We start from the raw sequence: 25,701 nt of genomic DNA, 5'->3' as shown, positions 1-25,701 counted from the left end.
TTCTCACAGAAAAGCCTTCAGGCTACAAAGCTATACTGAAGAAAAATATTAATGCAACATGCAACAATTTCAAAGATTTTACTGAGTTACAGTTCATATGAGGAAATCAGTCAATTGAAATAAATAAATTAGGCCCTCCCTAATCTATGGAATTCACATGCCTGGGAATACATATATGCATCTGTTGGTCACAGATACACAAAAAAAAGGTAGGGGCGTGGATCAGAAAACCCGTCAGTATCTGGTATGACCACCATTTGCGTCATGCAGCGCGACACATCTCCTTTGCATAGAGTTGATCAGGCCATTGATTATGGCCTGTGGTATGTTGTCCCACTCCTCTTCAATGGCTGTGCGAAATTGCTGGATATTGGCGGAAACGGGAACACTCTGTCATACACGTCAACTCAGAGCATTCCAAACTTGCTCAATGGGTGACATGTCTGGTGAGTATGCAAGCCATGGAAGAACTGGGATATTTTCAGCTTTAAGGAACTGTGTACAGATCCTTGCGACATGGGGCTGTGTATTATCGTGCTGAAAAATGAGGTGATGGCGTAGGATGAATGGCACGACAATGGGCCTCAGGATCGCATCACGGTATCTCTGTGTATTCAAATTGCCATCAATAAAATGCAATTGTGTTTATTGTCCGTAGTTTATGCCTGCCCATACCATAACCCCACCGCCACCATGGGGCACTTTGTTCACAACGTTGACATCAGCAAACCGCTCGCCCACACAACGCCATACACGTGGTCTGCGGTTGTGAGGCCCGTTGGAAGTACTGCCAAATTCTCTAAAATGACATTGGAGGCTTGCCAACTGCACGCACCCTCAAAACTTGAGACATCTGTGGCATTGTGTTGTGTGACAAAACTGCACATTTTAGAGTGGCCTTTTGTTGTGCCCAGCACAGAGTGCACCTGTGTAATGAACATGCTGTTTAATCAGCTTCTTGATATGCCACAGCTGTCAGGTGGATGGATTCTTGGGAAAGGAGAAATGCTCAGTAACAGGGGTGTAAACACATTTCTAGGATATTTTATTTCAGCCAATGAAACATGGGACCAACACTTTACCTGTTGCATTAATATCTTTTTTCAAAATATTTAAATGTTGCAATTATCTTTTGATCCTTTGCGTAAATTAAACACTTCTGCCATAATGCCGAAAATGTAAGTACTTTGAAACATGCTTTGTGTGTCATTCATTTGTAATTTACGGTGGTATAATATACAGTCAGTCTTCAGTACATTTTAATGAGGACGAATGGAAACTGAAACCGTCTTGCATTGGACCGAACAAATGTAATTATAGCAATTCATTTTTTTTACAGATGTGTTATTATATAAACAAATTATATTTACAGAAATAGCTATACGTAGACAAGGCATACAAGGTTATGCATGTCATTGAGGTGGTCCAAATGAATAGTTGATCTTGCAGCCAGCTCTTCCCAGCTGATGCTAAAGGAAATACATCTTGTCAATAAGCAGAGTGAGGAAATATAGCTTCAATCTTGAAGGAGAGGGATTCATTAGAAGACACTGATTGAAATAAATTAAGATAAGATATTACATGTGACCCACTCAGACAAATCCAGGCTTCATTCTCAGTCCTTATTTTTCAGAAAGTGAAGAAAATACAATACTCTGGTCCCATATTGATTTCCTGCTCCTAGTGTTTTGAAACATATGATTATTGCATTACTCAAGCATGTCTTTGAAATGTAGTATTACATTTCAGTAAGCAAGAACTGAAGGAGACTTTCAGTGCTGCTTCTGCCTCTGTTTCGATAGTGAAATGCTAACAAGAGCCTGGTTGTGGCGTAATGGGATGGTGTGGGTTATTACATTATTATATACTTCTACTCTATGAATAAACATGTATTTACCCGAGGGACATAAGATTATTGCAGCTTGTTTTTTATAGAAGCTTTGCAAATGGTACATTGCATTACTTAACTTGTCATATTGCTGTAATACCTTTCTATCCAGTGTACACAGTGTTTCCAGAGGCAGCTTCTGACATTTGCCTCAGACTTATTCTGTATTCTTCTCTCAGACTCTATGGCAAGCTGCGCAAATCTTACTGCCTACCCCCACTGTGTTTCATTTACATATTTATTCCTCTCCCTGCTACTCAAAACCAAATACCTCTCCCATTTGGCACTTTTTAATGTGTTTGTCAAAACAGTTAGTAAATTAAACAAATTCCGCAATTTAATCAATTCAAGGAAAACCGCAATGCGGGTTCATTCAGATTGTTTATGTTGTATTTCAAGGATGGTTTTGTGTAAATATGCATTGACAAGGTCCGTAACAGGAACCGCTCCAATAAAGTGTAAATATTCTAAGATAACCCTCAGAGGAACCAACAAAACCTCAAACATCAGCACATAAGGCAGTTAGCTGTTATTCCTTAGAAGTCTGTGCAAACATTTTAGACCCCTAAAAAGAGGTACTCTGTTTTAAGCTCATTGTTTTCATATTTACTTTGAATAATCACTAGTTTCGAGATGCATACAGAATATATACAGTATATATACAGTACCAGTCAAAAGTTTGGACTAGTGGTCGAAAAAGTACCCAATTGTCATACTTGAGTAAAAGTAAAGATACTTTAATAGAAAATGACTCAAATAAAAGTAAAAGTCACCCTGCAATTTCCTACTTGAGTAAAAGTCTAAAGGTTTTTGGTTTTAAATATACTTAAGTATCAAAAGTAAATGTAATTGCTCAAATATACTTAAGTATCAAAAGTAAAAGTATAAATCATTTCTAATTCCTTATATTAAGCAAACCAAAAGGCACCATTTTCTTATTATTTTAAGTTACGGATAGCCCGGGGCAGGCACCAACATTCAGACATCATTTACAAACGAAGCATGTGTTTAGTGAGTCCGCCAGATCAGAGGCAGTAGGGATGGCCAGGAATGTTCTCTTGATAAGTGTGTGAATTAGACACTTTTCCTGTCCTGCTAAGCATTCAAAATGTAACGAATACTTTTGGGTGTCAGGGAAAATGTATGGAGTAGAAAGTACATCATTTTCTTTTGGAATGTAGTGAAGTAAAAGTAAAACATTTCAAAAATATAAATAGTTAAGTAAAGTACAGATGCCCAAAAAAACTACTTAAGTAGTACTTTCAAGTATTTTTACTTAAGTACTTTACACCACTGGTTTGGACATAGCTACTCTGTCACGTATACTCCCTCTCCGGCCTCTAGGTCATCAGGCTGCTGATTATTCCGCACACCTGTCACCATCGTCTCGTACACCAGCACCTCATGACACTCACCTGGACTCCATCACCTCCTTGATTATCTTCCCTATATCTGTCACTCCCCTTGGTTCTTTCCTCAGGTGTTATTGACTCTGTTGTCATGTCGGTGCGTTATTTGTGTTTCGTTTATTTATTAAAACACTCACTCCCTAAACTTGCTTCCCGACTCTCAGCGCACTCGTTAAATACTCATTCAAGGGTTTTTCAAAACTATGAAATACACATATGGAATCATGTACTAACCAAAGTATGATGTGTTAAATTAATCAAAATATATTTTATATTTGAGTTTCTTCAAAGTAGCCACCCTTTGCCTTGATGACAGCTTTGCACACTCTTGGCATGCTCTCAACACCTTCCCACATATGCTGAGCACTTGATGGCTGCTTTTCCTTTACTCTGCAGTCCAACTCATCCCAAACCATCTCAATTGTGTTGAGGTCAGGTGATTGTGGAGGCCAGGTCATCTGATGCAGCACTCCATCACTCTCCTTCTTGGTTAAATAGCCCTTGTCATTGTCCTGTTGTTTAAGTGTGCCTTGAATTCTAAATAAATCACTGACAGTGTCACCAGCAAAGCACCCCCACACCATCACAACTCCTCCTTCATGCTTCATGTTGAGAACTACACATGCAGAGATAATCTGTTCACCTACTCTGCATCTCACAAAGACATGGCGGTTGGAACCAAAAATCTCACATTTGGACTCATCAGACCAAAGTACAGATTTCCACCTGTACAGATTTGCTCATGTTTCCTGGCCCAAGCAAGTCACTTCTTCTTATGTGTGTCCTTTACTAGTGGTTTCTTTGCAGCAATTCGACCATGAAGGCCTGATTCACGGCGTCTCCTCTGAACAGTTGATGATGAGATGTGTCTGTTACTTGAACTGTGAAGCATTTATTTGGGCTGCAATTTCTGAGGCTGGTAACTCTAATGAACTTATTCTCTGCAGCAGAGTTAACTCTGGGGCTTCCTTTCATGTGGCGGTTCTCACGAGAGCCAGTTTCATCATAGTGCTTGATGGTTTTTGCGACTGCACTTGAAGAAACTTTCAAAGTTCTTGAAATTTTCTGAATGGCTTAAAGTAATGATGGATTGTCGTTTCTCTTTGCCTTTTTGAGATGTTCTTGACATAATATGGACTTGGTTACTACATGATTTCGTATGTGTTATTTCATAGTTTTGATGTCTTCACTATTATTCTACAATGTAGAAAGTAATAAAAATAAAGAAAAACCCTTGAATGAGTAGGTGTGTCCAAACTTTTGACTGGTACAGTACTGTGTGTACTGTGTGTACAAAACATTCTGAACACCTGCTCTTTCCATGACATAGACTGACCAGGTGAATCCAGGTGAATGATCCCTTACTGTTGTCAATGGTTAAATCCACTTCTATCAGTGTAGATAAACGGGAGGAGACAGATTAAAGAAGGATTTTTAAGCCTTGAGACAATTGAGACATGGATTGTGTATGTGTGCCATTCAGAAGGTAAATGGGTAAGATAAAAGATTGAAGTGCCTTTGAACAGGGTAGGTGCTAGGCGTACCGGTTTGTGTCAAGATCTGTAAAGGTGCTGAGGTTTTCACGCTCAACAGTTTCCCGTGCGTATCAAGAATGGTCCACCACCCAAAGGTCATCCAGGCAACTTGACACAACTGTGGGAAGCATTGGAGTCAACATGGGCCAGCATCCCTGTGGAACGGGGGGTACAACTCAAAACTCAATATTAGGAAGGGGCACTTGATGTTTAGTATACTCTGTGTATATCACCAGAGGATACTGAAGGGAGAACGGTTCATAATAATGTCTGTAATGGAGCAGATGGAATGGCATGGAAACCATGTGTTTGATGTATTTGTTATCATTCCACTCCAGTCATTAGAACGAGCCCGTTCTCCCGAATTAATGTGCAACCAACCTCCTGTCGTGTATATATATTATTTAGTCCTCTCAAAAAATGTGTTGTTTTTTGGGGGTTGGTGTTGAGCAGGCGAGATGAAAGGGAAATTTGTAATTCAAATTTCTACAATGCAGCAATTGATTGTGTCAGCCACTGAATGAATCAGTAATTGGATCATATTTGTCTTTCAACAGCAGAAGAATGACTATATGTAATACATATTCAAAGACTGACTATAACAAAAGCCCTGCATCAAAATTACCATGTAATGTTTAAAAGTTCACCATTAACTACTTTTCTACCAAAATAGAGAGCATTACTGTATATTGTCTATAGGGCAACAGGGTACATTAAGCTAATGTTTTAAAAGTACTGCCCTGGGACACTGCGTCTCTGGATGGCATTGATTTTATTTGTCTCCCCCTGCAGATCCCCCCCCCCTCCCATCTTCCCTCCTGCCCTCTACATCGAAGGCCCACCGGAGCACACAGAGAATTACTATCCCACTGACACAATGCAGGCGTTTTGAGGTTTGGGTACTGATCTCATGCCGATACCCCTGGTATTTCTGCTGGGGAATAAAACACATCGGACGTTGACACTAGTGGGATCGCTGGAGTTTTTCACACCCATTCTCTTGCTATGTCTTGCAACATTTATGAACATAACAGTGAATGGGTATTATTCTGTGTAGGTACGCCACTGTATGTTTCAGAGGGAGCTTCTAAAATAGGCTTAAAATAGGATTCTCTCTATTTGTCAAGGATATGGAAAGGCATGTAGTAATCGCTGTGCCAAAAATGAAAATAAGTGCTCTTTTTTTTGTTTTCCCTCTAACTTTTTAGTTAATAGAATAGGCTCCAGCTTGACTTTGGTAGGCAGAAAAAGGGAGTAATGTATGTTTAATTTTTTTTATAGTACTTCTGAACCAGCCCATCAGCAACTCTCTATAAAACCAACGCTGTGCATTCAGAGTTACATGTAATAGCGATTTGGTGAAAGAGAATATTGAGTCATTTTTATAACTAATTTATTTCATTCATTCATTGATGTATACTTTAAGGCAATCTCTTTGCACATTTCTCTCTCAAGGCTTAATTTCTTATACATCCATCATTTACTAGATCTAAATATACAGTGCCTTCAGAAAGTATTCATACTTTGAATACAGACTTAAATTGAGATTTTGTTGTCACTGGCCTTCACACAATACCCCATAATATAAAAGTGGAATTATGTTTTTATATTTTTTTTTACAAATTAATAAAAAACGAAAAGCTAAAATATCTTGAGTCAATATGTATTCAACCCCTTTGTTATGGAAAGCCTAAATAAGTTCAGGAGTAAAAATTTGCTTAACAAGTCACATAAGAATTTGCATGGACTCACTGTGTGCAATAATAAATGTAAATGTAATAGTGTTTAACACAAGGTCCCTCAGTCGAGCACTGAATTTCAAACACAGATTCAACCACAAAGAACAAAGAGGTTTTCCAATGACTCGCAATGAAGTGCACCTATTGGTACAGTAGATAGGTAAACATTTTAAAAAGCAGACATTGAATATCGCTTTAAGAATGGTGAAGTTATTAATTACACTTTGGATGGTGTATCGATACACCCTGTCACTACAAATATACAGGCATCCTTCCTAACTCAAATCAAATCAAACTTAATTTGCCACATGCGCCGAATACAACAAGTGTAGACTTTACCGTGAAATGCTTATTTACAATCCCTTATCCAACAGTACAGTTCAAGAAGAGAAAATATTTACCAGATAGTGTCACGTTCCTGACCTGTTTTCTGTTAGTTTTTGTATGTGTTAGTTGGTCAGGACGTGAGTTTGGGTGGGCAGTCTATGTTTTCTGTTTCTATGTTGGTTAATGGGTACCTAATATGGTTCTCAATTAGAGGCAGGTGGTTTTCATCTCCTCTGATTGAGAATCATATTAAGGTAGGTGTTGTCACATTGTTTGTCGTGGGTGGTTGTCTCCTGTGTTAGTGTCTGTCTATGTTGCACCATACGGGACTGTTTCGGTTTGTTTGTTCATTTTGTTTGTTCGTTCGGTTTTTATGTAGTCATTTCCCTGTTCATGCGTTCTTCGTGTTACATGTAAGTTCTTACGTCCAGGTCTGTCTACATTCGTTTTGTTATTTTGTTAGTTAATTCAAGTATAGTTCGTTTTTTGTCTTCGTTGTTTTGTCGTGTCTAAATAAATATCATGTCTAAGTATCACGCTGCGTCTTGGTTCAATCCATGCTCCTCCTCTTCAGAGGAAGAGGAGAACCGTTACAGATAGGCTAAAATAAAAAGTAATAATAAAAAGTAACACAATAAGAATAACAATGATGAGGCTATATACAGGGGTACTGGTACTGAGTCAGTGTGCAGGGGTACAGGCTAGTTGTGGTAATCTGTACATGTAGGTGGGGGCGAAGTGAATATGCATAGGTAACAAACAAACAGCGAGTAGCAGCAGTGTACAAGAGGGGGGGGGGTCAATGTAACTTGTCCGGTGGCGATTTTTATGAATTGTTCAGCAGTCTAATGGCTTGGGGGTAGAAGCTGTTGAGTTGTCATAGGGCTGGATGAGTTACAGTTTTGACTTAAAGCTGCTTAGTTGTCAGAGAGGAAGGAAACCGGTCAGGGATTTCACAATGAGATCAATGGTGACTTTAAAACAGTTACAGAGTTTAATGGCTGTGATAAGAGAACTGAAGATGGACCAACAACATTGTAGTTACACTATACTAACTTAATTGACAGATTGAAAGAAGGAAGCCAGAATAAACATCTCGTTTGCAACAAGCCACTAAAGTAATACTGCAGAAAATGTGGCCAAGCAATTCACTTTTTGTCAGAAAGTGTTATGTTGGGGGGAAATCCAATACAACACATTATATATTTTCAAGCATAGTGGTGGCAGCATCATGTTATGGGTATGCTTGTAATGTTAAGGACTGGGTAGTTTTTAAGGATAAAAAAGAAAGGGAATGGAGCTAGGCACAGGCAAAATCCTAGAGGGAAACCTGGTTCAGTCTGCTTTCCACCAGACACTGGGAGATTAATATAGCAGGACAATAACCGAAAACAAAAGGCCAAATCTAGTACATTGGAGTAGCTTACCAAGAAGACAGTGAATGTTCCCGAGTGAACGAGTTACAGTTTTGACTTAAATCTACTTGAACATCTATGTCAATACTTGAAAATGGTTGTCTAGCAATGATCAAAAACCAATTTGACAGAGCTTGAAGAATTTTGAAAAGAATAATGAGTAAATGTTGCACAATCCAGGTATGGAAAGCTCTTAGAGACTTACCTAGAAAGACTCACAGCTGTTATCACTGTCAAAGGTGCTTCTACAAAGTATTGACTCAGGGGTGTGAATACTTATGTAAATGAGATATTTCTGTATTTCATTATCAATGAATTTGCAAACATTACTTAAAGCTTGTTTTCACTTTGTCATTATGTTGTTTTGTGTGTAGATGGGTGAGAAAAACATATATTTAATCCTTTTTGAATTCAGGCTGTAACCCCCGAAAATGTGGAGTAGGTCAAGGGGTATGAAAGCGCTGCACATGACTGAATGTGTACAGTCTGTGTACATGCTGCTGTAAAGGGCAACATTTTGAAAAGCATTTCCCTAGTCCTTGACATGTTATCAGAAGTGAGAAATGTCATCATATTCCTTCAATTCTCTTAATGTTCAATCAATGCCCCTGAACGAGGCAGGGGCACTGTTCCTAGGCCGTCATTGATAATAAGAATTTGTTCTTAACTGACTTGCCTAGTTAAATGTTAGAGTTCTTTAGAGTCCTTTATCAGCACTTTTCTCAAGTGCTGATAAAAGACTGTCTTTCTGTCTTATCATGGTATTCATTACAACTGTTTCTTTTTGTATAGAGTGAAGACCCAGAAAGGTACCGAAAGGATTTCTCCATACATTTGTGATTGGATGTGAGTCTACTTTGACCCCACAAAACTGAAGATGACGTTGCTATGGAAACTGCTGTTGCTGCAGTCACTCATGGGGTGCCTAGCAGGTAAATAACTTTTGATGCAAGCAAGAGCTATCTTTGTGAAGTTTTGTGTCTCATTCATATGTATTTTGGGCAGGTTGCAGTGTGAAAGCCATAGTTTAGAATGAAGCTAGCTCAAGTAACACATGACACGGGGAAACATTAACATACAAATAATGAGGTTGTAAAATGTATTTAATAATAAAGGAGGTTGTTAACGGAAATAATTGTAATTGTATGGTAGGCAGTCAGTAAAGGTTGACTGCAGTTAGCGTAATCGTTATGAATATAAACAAGGAGATTGGGTTGCGGATATGAAATTAAAGACAGAAATATTAAATGTAATGCATTGATTGCAAAAGAGTGTGAGATTTAATCAGCAGAGGAAAAAATGGCAATGACCTTTGTTCTGGGGTAAACTAAGACTGCATCATGTTCATACAGTAGAATGTACTGCAGAGTCAAGGCCAAAAATTTGAAATATTAGACAATGACAGGTGAAAATAGAAGCTTTGGACTTCTACTGTCACAATCGAATGGTTGCCGCTTGCAGTAACTCGATTTGGCGTTATTTGGTTTGGTGATCAGAGAAGCTCTCCTCTAATTTTCGTAAAATATACATAATTAGGTTAAATACATATAAAGAATCATTGATAACATTAACATTGATATCAAAGCTTCATTGTTTCATATAACTCCTGTCACTATCTGTTTGGATGTCAGATGATAGTTCTTAAGGTTACAGAAACATTTGGGGGCTAAGGGGGATGGGAAAGGAACAAAGGTCAAAGGTTGCTGATGACGTCTGCGTTGTGGATGGTGGATGATGGATGGCATATTTCCCTTCAAGATGTGTCGATACGTATCTAGGTTCATGGTCTCCGATACGATACAGGAACGGTACGTTTTAGTTTGAAACGATTCAGTGTGATTCATTGTGATTAGAGAAAGAATCGATGCGATTTCTTCCTCTGTGATACAATTCGATGCACTAACATGTTGCATAAACACATGAATGTATCATTCTAAATCAAAATCTGCTGCTGATGGAGAGCTCATGAGCTGAATTAGTCTGACCTGACTTGTGTGTGTGTGTGTGTGTGTGTGTGTGTGTGTGTGTGTGTGTGTGTGTGTGTGTGTGTGTGTGTGTGTGTGTGTGTGTGTGTGTGTGTGTGTGTGTAAATTATTCTCTATTGTGTACAGTGGGGTCCGAAATTATTAACACTCTTCATGAAGATGAGCAATAATGACTGTCTAAAATACATAATTCAAATACTGAACTATATTGTATGCTTAAAAAATACATGATCTTCTACATTGTAGAATAATAGTGATGACATCAAAACTTTTAAATAACACATATTGAATCATGTAGTAACCAAAAGAGTGTATTTTATATTTGAGATTCTTCAAAGTAGCCAACATTCCCCCTTGATGACAGCTTTTCACACTCTTGGCATTCTCTCAACCAGCTTCACCTGGAATGCTTTTCCAAAAGTCTTGAAGGAGTTCCCACATATACTGAGCACTTGTTGGCTGCTTTTCCTTCACTCTGCGGTCCAACTCATCCCAAACCATCTCAATTGGGTGAGGTCGAGTGATTGTGGAGGCCAGGTAATCTGATGCAGCACTCCATCACTCTCCTTCTTGGTCAAATAGCCCTTACACAGCCTGGAGGTGTGTTGGGTCATTGTTCTGTTGAAAATCAAATGATAATCCCATTAAGCGCAAACCAGATGGGATGGCATATCGCTGCAGATTGCTGTGGTAGCCATGCTGGTTAAGTGTGCCTTGAATTCTAAACAAATCACAGACAGTGTCACCAGCAAAGCACCATCACACCTCAATGCTTCATGGTGGGAACCACACATGCGGAGATCATCCGTTCACCTACTCCGCGTCTCATAAAGACACGGCAGTTGGAACCAAAAATCTCAAATTTGGACTCATCAGACCAAAGGACAGATTTCCACCGGTCTAATGTCCATTGCTCGTGTTTCTTGGCCCAAGCAAGTCTCTTCTTATTATTGGTGTCCTTTACTAGTGGTTTCTTTGCAGCAATTCCATGAAGGCCTGATTCACGCAGTCTCCTCTGAACAGTTGATGTTGAGATGTGTCTGTTACTTGAACTCTGTGAAGCATTTATTTGGGCTGCAATCTGAGGTGCAGTTAACTCTAATAAACGTATCCTCTGCAGCAGAGGTAAGTCTGGGTCTTCCTTTCCTGTGGCGGTCCTCATGAGAGCCAGTTTCAAAATAGCGCCTGATGGTTTTTGCAACTGCACAAAGTTCTTGAAATTTTCCGCATTGACTGACCTTCATGTTTTAAAGTAATGGTGAACTGTCGTTTCTCTTTGTTTATTTGAGCTGTTTTTGCCATAATTCTTGTCTTTTACCAAAAAGGACTATCTTCTGTATACAGTGGCTTGCGAAAGTATTCACCCCCCTTGGCATTTTTTCTATTTTGTTGACTTACACCCTGGAATTTTTGGGGGGTTTGTAATCATTTGATTTTCACAACATGCGTACCACTTTGAAGATGCAAAATATTATAATAATTTTATTGTGAAACAAACAAGAAATAAGATAAAGAAATAAGACAACTTGAGCGTGCATAACTATTCACCCCCCCAAAATCAATACTTTGTAGAGCCACCTTTTGCAGAAATTGCAGCTGCAAGTCTCTTGTGGTGTGTCTATATAAGCTTGGCACATCGAGCCTCTGGGATTTTTGCCCATTATTTAAGGCAAAACTGCTCTAGCTCCTTCAAGTTGGATGGGTTCCACTGGTGTACAGCAATCTTTAAGTCATACCACGGATTCTCAATTGGATTGAGGTCTGGGCTTTGACCAGGCCATTCCAAGACATTTAAATGTTTCCCCTTAAACCACTCGAGTGTTGGTTTAGCAGTATGCTTAGGGTCATTGTCCTGCTGTAAGGTGAACCTCCGTCCCAGTCTCAAATCTCTGGAAGACTGAAACAGGTTTCCCTCAAGAATTTCCCTGTATTTAGCACCATCCAACATTCCTTCAATTCTGACCAGTTTCCCAGTCCCTGCCAATGAAAAACATCCCCACAGTGAAGCAAGGTGGTGGCAGCATCATACTGTGGGGATGTTTTTCATTGGCAGGGACTGGGAAACTGGTCAGAATTGAAGGAATGGTATGGTATTCTCGAGCTGATGAGAGGTCCATCAAGGAAAACTCCAGATATAGAGTTTTCCTTGATAGACAAAAAGCAAAATTTTAGTCTCATCTGACCAGAGTACCTTCTTCCATATGTTTGGAGAGTCTCCCATATGCCTTTTGGCAAACACCAAACGTGTTTGCAAATTTATTTTTCTTTAAGAAATGGCTTTTTTCTGGCCACTCTTCCGTAAAGCCCAGCTCTGTGGATTGTACGGCTTAAAGTGGTCCTATTGACAGATATTCCAATCTCCGCTGTGGAGCTTTGCAGGTCCTTCAGGGTTATCTTTGGTCTCTTTGTTGCCTCTCTGATTAATGCCCTCCTTGCCTGGTCCATGAGTTTTGGTGGGCGGCCCTCTCTTATTTTTTGGTTTTAATGGTGCTGCGTGGGATGTTCAAAGTTTCTGATATTTTTTTATAACCCAACCCTGATCTGTACTTCTCCACAACTTTGTCCCCGACCTGTTTGGAGAGGTCCTTGGTCTGCATGGTGTCGCTTGCTTGGTGGTGCCCCTTGCTTAGTATTGTTGCAGACTCTGGGGCCTTTCAGAACAGGTGTATATATACTGAGATCATGTGACACACAGGTGGACTTTATTTCACTAATTATGTGACTTCTGAATTGAATTGCGGTTGCACCAGATCTTATTTAGGGGCTTCATAGCAAACGGGGTGAATACATATGCACGCACCACTTTTCCATAAAAATAAAATAATAAAACTTTTTTTTTTTTCATTTCAGTTCACCAATTTGGACCATTTTGTGTATGTCCATTACATGACATCCAAATAAAAATCTATTTAAATTACAGGTTGTAATGCAACAAAATTGGAAAAACGCCAAGGGGGATGAATACTTTTGCAAGGCACTGTACCAAGCCTACCTTCTCACAACACAACTGATTGGCTCAAACGCATTAAGAAGGAAAGAAATTCCACAAATTAAGTTTTAACAAAGACACACATGTTAATTGAAATGCATTCCAGATGACTATCTCATGAAGCTGGTTGAGAGAATTCCAAGAGTGTGCAAAGCTGTCATCAAGGCAATGGGTGGCTATTTGAAGAATCTCAAATATAAAACACAGATTTGGATTTGTTTAATACTTTTTTTGGTTACTACACGATTCCATATGTGTTATTTCATAATGTTGATGTCTTCACTATTATTCTACAATGTAGAAAATAGTAAAAAAGAAAAAAAGAAATATGAGTAGGTGTGTCCAAACTTTTGACTGATACTGTACATATTACCTCAATTACCTCGACTAACCTTGACCCCCGCAAATTGACTCGGTACCGGTACTCCCTGTATATAGCCTCGTTATTGTTATTTTATTGCTGCTCTTATAATTTTAGCACACAAGACATTTTAGCATTTAAATGCTTAAGGTGCTGCGCAAATGTGCAAGATCAGGAACAGGCCACTTACCTCGCGTTGGTCAGTGCATGAAGCTGGGCCCAATGCGCGGTTTGACTAGGCTTCTGATATTGCCTGGGGTTGTTCTGCATGCAAAACGACTTGTAGGTCAATGACTGTCAACACAGTTACATGCAGTTCAATGCTGAAGGAGTGGACACATCAGTTGTGAGAGCTATTTCATATTTCTGTAAAGTAGAAAGAATTGAATATGAGCATTTGGATCAGTTTGCAGGCCACGGACCTTATGCACTTATATCTTAAACATTTGAATCGGGACCCGATGCGAATCTACATCTCTACTACTGACCTAAGTGAAGTAGTGTGTAGAATACGCCCTTGCGGTTATAGCACACTCTGTGTGAAAGACATTGGTTAGTAAATGTTTGTTCTTGTGAAGATTACAGATACGATGAACGTGAAAGAACCCCTGCTTTCATCCATGCTGATCCGTAATGGAAGTGTTTTTGGTAATTTAGTTAATCCCTACATCAAACCTAATACAGTAATCAGAAGAGGTATTATAATATCCCCCTTGAACCCAGTCATCAATGTACACAGTGCCATTGAAAATCTTTCAGGGGGAAATAGAGACTCATGGAGAGCGCTCCTGTTCTCCTTCTCTGCCTTTAGTGCCGGCAGTGAAAGAAACAGTAAGGCATACGCTCTTATTTCTATACAGTATAGCAGGGGAACAGGGGGATATGAATCACACAGAAATCCTTATTGTATGTTTTGGAGTATCCGTCATTCATGTACAGTAAAGGTGAATTATAGCTTCATTATACAATGGGTGTCAGTTGTCCCCCACAGGGCTCTCCTGCATTGATCCCATTTTGATGGAGGTTTTTAATTTCTCTTGCTTACAAATTGGTGGGGGTCAACGGAGAACATCATTTGAATTTCTCAGCCTTTAATCAAGAGGCATTATCCTAGTCAAGATTTTAAAAAGGCTCTACTGATGAAGCACTAGACTCTGGCTCTAGTTCACCCTCCCAATCTAACACTAGACCGTTTTGAGGCTGCACGCCTCTCTTATTCTCATGATTGGGAGTTGGAATTTGATTGTAAAGGAGTCTGTAGACTTCATACTTGTTTTTTGTTCTTATGTGTCATTCAAATCAGACTTTGGCATTCACTCAGCATGCAGTTGGCACTGGCTGATTGACCATTATCTGATAAGCACAGTTTGTTTGCACGGTACTCATATAGTAGAGCTAGAAGAGCCGCTACCTCTATGGCCAAAAATTATTTTGCACTTGATCTGTTTCTCTTTAAGGACCAATACATAAACTATCCTAAGTATGCCAACAAAAATAGTAATTTACCTGTTGTTGAAAATTACAAGACAGATGTGGGAAAATAATAAAAATGTAGGCTAATAAGTATCATTATGTCTTCAGTGATACACACAACCTTTTATCCATGTTACATCTGGGAGCAGGTGCTAGTTATTTATTATCTTTGAAAGGTGGGATCCCAGTTTGCCATGTACTGTAAGACACTCGTCTTTCATGACGTGCACTAGCTGTCTGAATGCAGCTTGTGAAACTGACCGAAAAGGTCAAGCAACCTGGCGAACGCCAGTGAAAGGGAAGGTTACCCCTGAAAAGGCAAGGATTCACAGTCAGACTGTACCGAATGTGTTGAGGGGGCCGTAATGATCTCTGTCCCCTGCTAGGCGTGTTCCTTTGTTCTGCTAGTGTGCCTCAACAGGGCTGCCTCCTGTTTCCCCTGCCTGTACTGTGCTGCCTGCGCGTCACTCTCACCCTCACTGTTAGCATCTGATTACCCCAGCGCAGCGCCACACTCTTCCCCAGGACACGCTCAGAATCCTGATACCCTGCCTTTTATTCCTGCTTACTCCACCATGATGACAGCCCATGCCTTTACTTAATTTAGCCTTTACTTAAGCTACATACATTTTATTATATAAAATGTTATTAGCATATTAGCCCAGTTACGCTAAGCAGCACTAATGGTACTTACAGTATGAACTCGGCCCTGATGGCTTAACGTTTTGCCGCCTGTCCCAGAACCATTTGATTTCCACGCCTAAGCTGCTTGCTGTGCTCGTGGAGAATAAAAGTGTCTTACTCCATGTGGGCTCAAATGTCTTTATAGAGGCTACATTGCTGTGTAAGTGAAAAAGGACATGAAAGAGACATTGTGCACACAAAGGAGTTCTCTATGGCTAAATGGTGAATCGTTTTGCATCGTTTTCTTAGTGAGATGACCTTCACAGCTCCAGAGACATTACTGTAGTTGTTCTGTCTCTGTGAAAGTCCACCTGTTGTTAGAACGCAGAAAAGAACATGGAACAAAACAGTGAATGTACTTTCAGGATGTCTTTACGTTCCAGAGCACTTCTCCGAATGAGGATGTCGCATCAGCTTTGCTTTCTCTCTTATGCTTTCTGAGCTGTGCCTGTAGATATAGAGTCTGTCTGAAGAAGCCACTAAAATATATGTGAGCATCCTAAAAGGCATGTTAATGAATCAAGGTTGTATGACATCCTTCAAGGATTCCTCTTCAGTTCACCTTTTCTCTGGGATTTCAATAGGGCTGAGTTATTTTTAAGATCTTGAAGGACAGAACATGAGAGATCCATAGACATGAAATAGAAGGACAAAGAGGAAAGTCAGTTGTCACACCAGCTGTTCTGTACATCCTGGTGTTTACTGTATTCTACTGTACAGCAGCGTAGGACAAATGTGTTTCAGGAGAGGCCATGCAGAGTACAATATGTGTTATATCTAAACCTCCACAGGAAATGTCCAATACAAGCCATAGCATACTGCAAACACATGAATATGATTTTACAATGCAGGTTTTGTATCATCTTGTAGTATTGATCGATTTCAACACATTTTTCTTTCATGGGTAATACTCAATGTTTTCAGGCGAAAAATGAAACAGCAGGATTCCACAGCAGTCAGTTGATGGCCAAGTTATTCAAGGCTGGTAAAGCAAACCCAGTAGGTGGATTGTAATTTAATCCAAGATGGCGTAGCAGTCGGACGTGTCTCTTTGTCTTGTCCTGTCCCGTGTAAATAGTCTTCGTATTTTTCGTATACATTTCGTATATATTTTAATTTCACTTTCCATCTAGGAACTGAATATACATTCCKACATTCCGCCTCACCCAATGTGGTACGGACCTGCTATTTTTTATACTTTAGAACCGTAACCCCAATCAGAAGCTAGCCAGATAACTAGCTACTAGCTAGTAGTCAGTTAGCCACTGCTGCGGTCTTCACCCTCAACTCGGACACAGCCAGCTTCAATACCGGGCCAATACCTGCCAGTCTGCAAGCGCGATATCAACCCAGAGCATATAGGACTGCTTTTTCTCTACCACATCACCGGATTCCTGACGCAAGCTCTGGACAATTATACCGTATCATCACAGCTAGCTAGCTGCAACCGAGTGGCTACTACTGGCTAACACCTCTGTCCCGAAGCAAGCACCAGTTAGCCTTGAGCTAGCCTCGAGCTAGGCCCATCTGCCGGCTAGCTGAAGAGGTCTACCAGCGAATTCTTGGGCTACAATACCAGCTACAAGCTAATTTAGCCATTTTTTTGCCGCTGCTAGTAGCTTTCACCTTCTGCACATACACCAGCCCTGTTATTAGCCTGGATATTACTCACCAATTTACCAGCATCGGACTGTCTCGACAACAACGCCGGATTCCTGCCGTAATCCCTGAGCCACTACTTCTGATCCTCACAGCTAGCTTGTAGCTAGCGCAGCTAGCGCCACTGCCACGAAGCTAGCACCAGTTAGCAAACACAATTCTACAATTCACAACCTCTCTTTCGCCATCGCCATCTGGCTTGGATTCTCTGTCGACACGACCACGTCTGAGCAGACCCCCTCCGTCTGAGCAGACCATCCCCCGGGCTACTAACTTTAAACGCCGCGTGCTAGCTTAGTGGAGGCCTCCCTGCTCCATCTACGGCTGCCCCCTGGACACTATGATCACTTGGCTACATAGCTGATGCATGCTTGACTGTCCATTAATTCACGGTACTCCATYCTGTTTATTTGTGTTTTATCTGTCGGCTCTGTGCTTTAACTCAGGATCTGTGTGTAGTTAATCCGACCCTCTCTGCCTAGTCGTCGCCATTTTTACCTGTTGTTGCTGTGTTAGACTAGCACCCTGTTATTGCTGCTGTTATCTTACCTGTTGTTTTAGCTAGCTCTCCCAATCAAGACTGCAATCACTTTATGCCTTATTGTATGTCTCTCTCAAATATCAATATGCCTTGCATACTGTTGTTCAGGCTAGTTATCATTATCATTGTTTTGGTTTGCAATGGACCCTGTAGTTCCACTCTCGTACCTCTGATACCTCCTTGGTCCCACCCCCCACACATGCGGTGACCTCACCCATTGAGACCAGCATGTCCAGAGATACAACCTCTCTTATCATCACCAGTGCCTGGGCTTGCCTCCGCTGTACCCACGCCCCACCATACCCCTGTCTGCACATTATGCCCAGAATCTATTCTACCACGCCCATAAATCTGCTCCTTTTATTCTTTGTCCCCAACGCTCTAGGCGACCAGTTTTGATAGCCTTTAGCCGCACCCTCATCCTACTACTCCTCTGTTCCTCGGGTGATGTGGAGGTAAACCCAGGCCCTGCATGTCCCAGTCACCCTCATTTGTTGACTTCTGTGATCGAAAAAGCCTTGGCCTCATGCATGTCAACATCAGAAGCCTCCTCCCTAAGTTTGCCTTACTCACCGCTTTAGCACACTTCTGCCAACCCTGATGTCCTTGCCTTGTCCGAATCCTGGCTTAGGAAGGCCACCAAAAATTCTGAGATTTCCATACCCAACTATAACACTTTCTGTCAAGATAGAACTGCCAAAGGGGGAGAGTTGCAATCTACTGCAGAGATAGCCTGCAAAGTTCTGTCATACTTTCCAGGTCATGCCCAAACAGTTCGAACTTCTAATTTTAAAAATTAATCTCTCCAGAAATAAGTCTCTCACTTTTGCCGCCTGCTACCGACCCCCCTCAGCTCCCAGCTGTGCCCTGGACACCATCTGTGAATTGATCGCTCCCCATCTAGCTTCAGAGTTTGTTCTGTTAGGTGACCTAAACTGGGATATGCTTAACACCCCGGCAGTCCTACAATCCAAGCTTGATGCCCTCAATCTCACACAAAATCATCAAGGAACCCACCAGGTACAACCCTAAATCCGTAAACATGGGCACCCTAATAGACATTATCCTGACCAACCTGCCCTCCAAATACACCTCTGCTGTCTTCAATCAAGATCTCAGCGATCACTGCCTCATTGCCTGTATCCGCCACGGGTCCGCGGTCAAACGACCACCCCTCATCACTGTCAAACGCTCCCTAAAACACTTCTGCGAGCAGGCCTTTCTAATCGACCTGGCCCGGGTACCCTGGAAGGATATTGACCTCATCCCGTCAGTTGAGGATGCCTGGTCATTCTTTAAATGTTACTTCCTCACCATATTAGACAAGCATGCTCCGTTCAAAAAATGCAGAACCAAGAACAGATATAGCCCTTGGTTCACTCCAGACCTGACTGCCCTCGACCAGCACAAAAACATCCTGTGGCGAACTGCAATAGCATCGAAGAGCCCCGCGGATATGCAACTGTTCAGGGAAGTCAGGAACCAATACACGCAGTCAGTCAGGAAAGCAAAGGCCAGCTTTTTCAAGCAGAAATTTGCATCCTGTAGCTCTAACACCAAAAAAGTTCTGGGATACTGTAAAGTCCATGGAGAACAAGAGCACCTCCTCCCAGCTGCCCACTGCACTGAGGCAGGTAACACGGTCACCACCGATAAATCCGTGATAATCGAAGACTTCAACAAGCATTTCTCAATGGCTGCCATGCCTTCCTCCTGGCGACTCCAACCTTGGCCAACAGCCCCGCCCCCCCCGCTGCTACTCGCCCAAGCCTCCCCAGCTTCTCCTTTACCCAAATCCAGATAGCAGATGTTCTGAAAGAGCTGGAAAACCTGGACCCATACAAATCAGCTGGGCTTGACAATCTGGACCCCCTATTTCTGAAACTGTCCGCCGCCATTGTCGCACCCCCTATCACCAGCCTGTTCAACCTCTCCCTCGTATCATCTGAGATCCCAAGGATTGGAAAGCTGCCGCGGTCATCCCCCTCTTCAAAGGGGAGACACCCTGGACCCAAACTGTTACAGACCTATATCCATCTCCTGCCCTGCCTATCTAAGGTCTTCGAAAGCCAAGTCAACAAACAGATCACTGACCATCTCGAATCCCACCGTACTTCTCCGCTGTGCAATCCGGTTTCCGAGCCGGTCACGGGTGCACCTCAGCCACGCTCAAGGTACTAAACGATATCATAACCGCCATCGATAAAAGACATTACTGTGCAGCCGTCTTCATCGACCTGGCCAAGGCTTTCGACTCTGTCAATCACCATATTCTTATCGGCAGACTCAGTAGCCTCGGTTTTTCTAATGACTGCCTTGCCTGGTTCACCAACTACTTTGCAGACAGAGTTCAGTGTGTAAATCGGAGGGCATGTTGTCCGGTCCTCTGGCAGTCTCTATGGGGGTACCACAGGGTTCAATTCTCGGGCCGACTCTTTCTCTGTAACATTCAATGATGTTGCTCTTGCTGCGGGCGATTCCAGATCCACCTCTACGCAGAGCGACACCATTCTATATACTTCCGCCCTTCCTTGGACACTGTGCTATCTAACCTCCAAACGAGCTTCAATGCCATACAACACTCCTTCCGTGGCCTCCAACTGCTCTTAAACGCTAGTAAAACCAAATGCATGCTTTTCAACCGTTCGCTGCCTGCTCCCGCACGCCCGACTAGCATCACCACCCTGGACGTTCCGACCTAGAATATGTGGACATCTATAAGTACCTAGGTGTCTGGCTAGACTGCAAACTCTCCTTCCAGACTCATATCAAACATCTCCAATCCAAAATCAAAGCAAGAATCGGCTTTCTATTCCGCCAACAAAGCCTCCTTCACTCACGCCGCCCAAACTTACCCTAGTAAAACTGACTATCCTACCGATCCTCGACTTCGGCGATGTCATCTACAAAATAGCTTCCAATACTCTACTCAGCAAAACTGGATGCAGTTTATCACAGTGCCATTTGTTTTGTTACTAAAGCACCTTATACGACCCACCACTGCGACCTGTATGCCCTAGTCGGCTGGCCCTCGCTACATGTTCGTCGTCAGACCCACTGGCTCCAGGTCATCTACAAGGCTATGCTAGGTAAAGTGCCGCCTTATCTCAGTTCACTGGTCACGATGGCTACACCCACCCGCAACACGCGCATCCGCAGGTGTATCTCACTGATCATCCCTAAAGCCAAAAACCTCATTTGGACGCCTTTCCTTCCAGTTCTCTGCTGCCTGCGACTGGAACGAATTGCAAAAATCTCTGAAGTTGGAGACTTTTATCTCCCTCAACAACTTTAAAAAATCTGCTATCCGAGCAGCTCTAACCGATCGCTGCAGCTGTACATAGTCCATCTGTAAACTACCCACCCAATTTTACCTACCTCCCCCATACTGCTTTTATTTATTTACTTTTCTGGCTCTTTTGCACACCAGTATCTCTTCTTGCACATGATCATCTGATGATTTATCACTCCAGTGTTAATCTGCTAAATTGTAATTATTCGATTTATTGCCTACCTCATGCCTTTTGCACACATTGTATATAGATTCTCTTTTTTTCTACCATGTTATGACTTGTTTATTGTTTACTCCATGTGTAAACTTGTGTTGTCTGTTCACACTGCTATGCTTTATCTTGGCCAGGTCGCAGTTGCAAATGAGAACTTGTTCTCAACTAGCCTACCTGGTTAAATAAAGGTGAAATAAAAAATGTAGACAAAGGACAATTTTTGTCCTCTGTTTCATTTCATGTTCATGTAAGAGTACTGTGTCACCGACCTACTGCTGCTGTTGTGAATAAGTATGCTAATATAGCCATAAATAGCTTGCTCTGTTTGCTCTCCTTATCCAACGTTGTACACTTTTATGAATATACACGGTTTCTTAGGGTTGGCATAATGGTGTAATGTTACTGCCTTTATCTTCCCCTTGCATTAAGGCCCACACAGCAGGCACTTCATAGCCCTTATCACTATACATTGCACGGAAATTGTTCTCAATATATATCGCTAATAGAAATCTTAATTGATTATACAGTACCAGTCAAAAGTTTGGACACACCTACTCATTCAAGGGTTTTTCTTTAGTTTTACTATTGTATACATTGTAGAATAATAGTGAAGACATAAGAACTATGAAATAACACATATGGAATCATGTAGTTAGCAAAAAAGTGTTAAACAAATCAAAATATATTTGAGATTTGAGATTTTTCAAAGTAACCACCCTTTGCCTTGATGACAGCTTTGCACACTCTTGGCATTCTCTCAACCAGCTTCACCTGGAATGCTTTCCCATGTACCTGAGCACTTGTTGGCTGCTTTTCCTTCACTCCGTGGTCTAACTCATCCCAAACCATCTCAATTGGGTTGAGGTCGGGTGATTGTGGAGGCTGTCATCTGATGCAGCACTCCATCACTCTCCTTCTTGGTTAAATAACCCTTACACAGGTTGGAGGTGTGTTGGGTCATTATCCTGTTGAAAAACAGATGATAGTCCCACTAAGCGCAAACCAGATTGGATGGCAGAATGCTGTAGTAGCCATGCTGGTTAAGTGTGCCTTGAATTCTAAATAAATCAATGACAGTGTCACCAGCAAAGCACCAGCACACCATCACACCTCCTCCTCCATGCTTCACGGTGGGAACCACACATGTGGAGATAATCCGTTCACCTACTTTGTGTCTCACAAAGACAGCGGCTAGAATCAAAAATCTAAAATTTGACTCATCAGACCAAAGGACAGATTTCCACCGGTCTAATGTCCATTGCTCATGTTTCTTGGCCCAAGCAAGTCTCTTCTTATTATTTGTGTCCTTTAGTAGTGGTTTCTTTGCAGCAATTCGACCATGAAGGCCTGATTCACGCAGTTTCCTCTGAACAGTTGATGTTGAGATGTGTCTGTTACTTGAACTCTGTGAAGCATTTATTTGGGCTGCAATTTCTGAGGCTGGTAACTCTAATGAACTTATCCTCTGCAGCAGAGGAAACTCTGGATCTTCCTTTCATGTGGCGGTCCTCATGAGAGCGAGTTTCATCATAGTGCTTGATGGTGTTTGCGACTGCACTTGAAGAAACTTTCATAGTTCTTGAAATGTTCCGCATTGACTGACCTTCATGACTTAAAGTAATGATGGACTTTCATTTCTCTTTGCTTATTTGAGCTGTTCTTGCCATAATATGGACTTGGTCTTATGCTCTTCTGTATACCACCCCTACCTTGTCACAGCACAACTGATTGGCTCAAACGCATTATTAACTTTTAACAAGGCACACCTGTTAACTGAAGTGCATTCAAGGTGACTACCTCATGAAGCTGGTTGAGAGAATGCCAAGAGTGTACAAAGCTGTCATCAATGCAAAGGGGGGCTACTTTGAAGAATCTCATATAAAATATATTTTGATTTGTTGCACTTTTTCGGTTACTACATGACTCCATATGTGTTATTTCATAGTTTTGATGTCTTCACTATTATTCTACAATGTAAAAAATAGTCAAAATAAAGTAAAGGTGTGTCCAAACTTGACTGGTACTGTATGTCACAATCACCTATATATCAAAAGCAATTCACATTTATTTCCATAATGTTTACAGAATAACTTTATATGGCGTGATATTAGTGCCAACAGAACTATCACAGATCAGTCTATTTTATCAAAATTGCATTGTCTGCAAAGTGTCTACAGGCAACTGAACACCTAGTTAAAGTAATTAACACTTAGCGCCTCGCATATTAGTCAGAATCTCATGAAACTAAGTATAGTTTTTTTCCCTAGCAGCTGAAAGCTGTCGTATAATCTCAAAGTAAAAAGCATTGCGCTTCACAACGAGCGACTAGTTAAAAGCATGTTGCAGCATTATTAAAACAATTCTTATGTCTATTAGAGCTGAAAGTAGTTTGAGGTGGGATGCCTTTCTCAACCGGCCCTGAAACTGGCCTTCAGTGTGGTGTGGTGATCGGCAGTGCTCTGCTCTCACACTGGGAGGGATTGGTTGAGTTCTTAAAGGGACAGGTGTGGTTTGTAGTTACACCACAAGCAGGCGAGAAGGGCTATGCTCGAGATGGAAGGACCACTGGATGGATCAAAGTAGGCCAATATGAATATCCATGGACCATGCAAATACATCACATTGGTAACATGGAAATCGCTGTCACTCATGGAAACACATGGAAATCGTTTGTCACCTCAGCACTATGATGAGTGATAGCTTGCTGTTTCAATGGTTTTGTTCTAACATCTCTGGCTGTTGATCGTCAGAGTGTGACAATGGCTTGGCTCCTGACATTTTCTGATGCCGTTTGTGGCAGTGCTCTCCTAAATACTTATTCTATTCATCTCCGACTAGGCATTGTGGTAGCTACGTTCAGTACAGGGCTGCTGCCTGCCTATACCAGGTATCCAATTTGATCCATATCCTATTCATGTCTTCTCAAGTCAACGTTACATCAAACTTATTAATTTGAACATTTTTCTTCATTCCACTGATAATGGTGATAAACTGATTTCAGAATAATAAGACATTGTCATCTGAGAGGCTCTAATTATGGGGAATTTGTTTTCAAATGCAATGACTTTCAAATGTGTTCACTTTTTTGTCTGAAAGGGATTCTGTCTGTAAATGCATGTCATATCTGTGCCCTATCTACGGGAGATGAATACTCCCCTGTCCCACTGAACTACTCCAGCGCAGGAGAGAACCATTCTTTCTAATAGCTCAGCTGAAGCATGAAAGATATGGGCAGATTTTCTCAATTCCTTGACCTTGAACCCATTTATGAAGTCTTTTTACATTGCCTTTCTACGAAGAGGCTCGCCTAGACATCCACTCTGGCTCCCAGAGCATGGAGAAATGCATTCCCTCTGAAGTTTTTGTATAGCTCGTGTATCTGCTCCAATTGTTCCACCAGTGTATCTGGATCACGTGTCTTGCATTGTCTCCACGGAGGAGAAAGGAGGAGGAGGAGGAGGAAGAGAGTACAGGATCTCTAAATGAACACCTATGCAGAAGCCCAAGAGTCCAGCAGCTGCTAGAAGACACTTGATTCAGCTGGCCTGGAGTAATGATGGGGGAAAAATTGTACTGTTACATATCGGGATATTATTTTTGACAATATATACAGTTGAAGTCGGAAGTTTACATACACTTAGGTTGGAGTCATTAAAACTCGTTTTTCAACCCCTCCACAAATGTATTGTTAACAAACTATAGTTTTGGCAATTCGGTCAGGACATCTACTTTGTGCATGACACAAGTAATTTTTCCAACAATTGTTTACAGATGGATTATTTCACTTATCATTCACTGTATCACAATTCCAGTGGGTCAGAAGTTTACATACATTAAGTTGACTGTGCCTTTAAACAGCTTGGAAAATTCCAGAAAACGATGTCATGGCTTTAGAAGCTTCTGATAGGCTAATTGACATCATTTGAGTCAACTGGAGGTGTACCTGTGGATGTATTTCTAGGCCTACCTTCAAACTCTGTGCCTCTTTGCTTGACATCATGGGAAAATCAAAAGAAATCAGCTCATGAAAAAAAAATTGTGGACATCCACATGTCTGGTTCATCCTTAGGAGCAATTTTCAAACACCTGAAGGTACTACGTTCATCTATACATACAATAGTACGCAAGTATAAACACCACGGGACCACGCAGCCGTCATACCGCTCAGGAAGGGGACGCATTCTGTCTCC

At 41.4% G+C, this 25,701-nt stretch overlaps 1 protein-coding gene across 3 annotated transcripts in view; it reads left to right on the top strand.

Moving 5' to 3' along the window:
• cntn4 (contactin 4) overlaps nt 1-25,701 on the top strand; it is a 178,035-nt gene that overhangs the window by 16,141 nt on the left and 136,193 nt on the right. For all 3 annotated transcript variants that reach the window (XM_023996149.1, XM_023996147.1, XM_023996148.2), the window contains exon 2: nt 9,106-9,245. In XM_023996149.1, the coding sequence (XP_023851917.1) occupies nt 9,191-9,245 (55 nt within the window). In that variant the 5' untranslated portion in view covers nt 9,106-9,190. The remainder of the gene's footprint in view (nt 1-9,105; nt 9,246-25,701) is intronic.

The sequence above is a fragment of the Salvelinus sp. IW2-2015 genome, linkage group LG11, assembly GCF_002910315.2.
Source record: "Salvelinus sp. IW2-2015 linkage group LG11, ASM291031v2, whole genome shotgun sequence".
NCBI lineage: Eukaryota > Metazoa > Chordata > Actinopteri > Salmoniformes > Salmonidae > Salvelinus > Salvelinus sp. IW2-2015.
The sequence above is the reverse complement of the archived record's forward strand: the minus strand, read 5'-3'. Positions and strand labels throughout refer to the sequence as shown.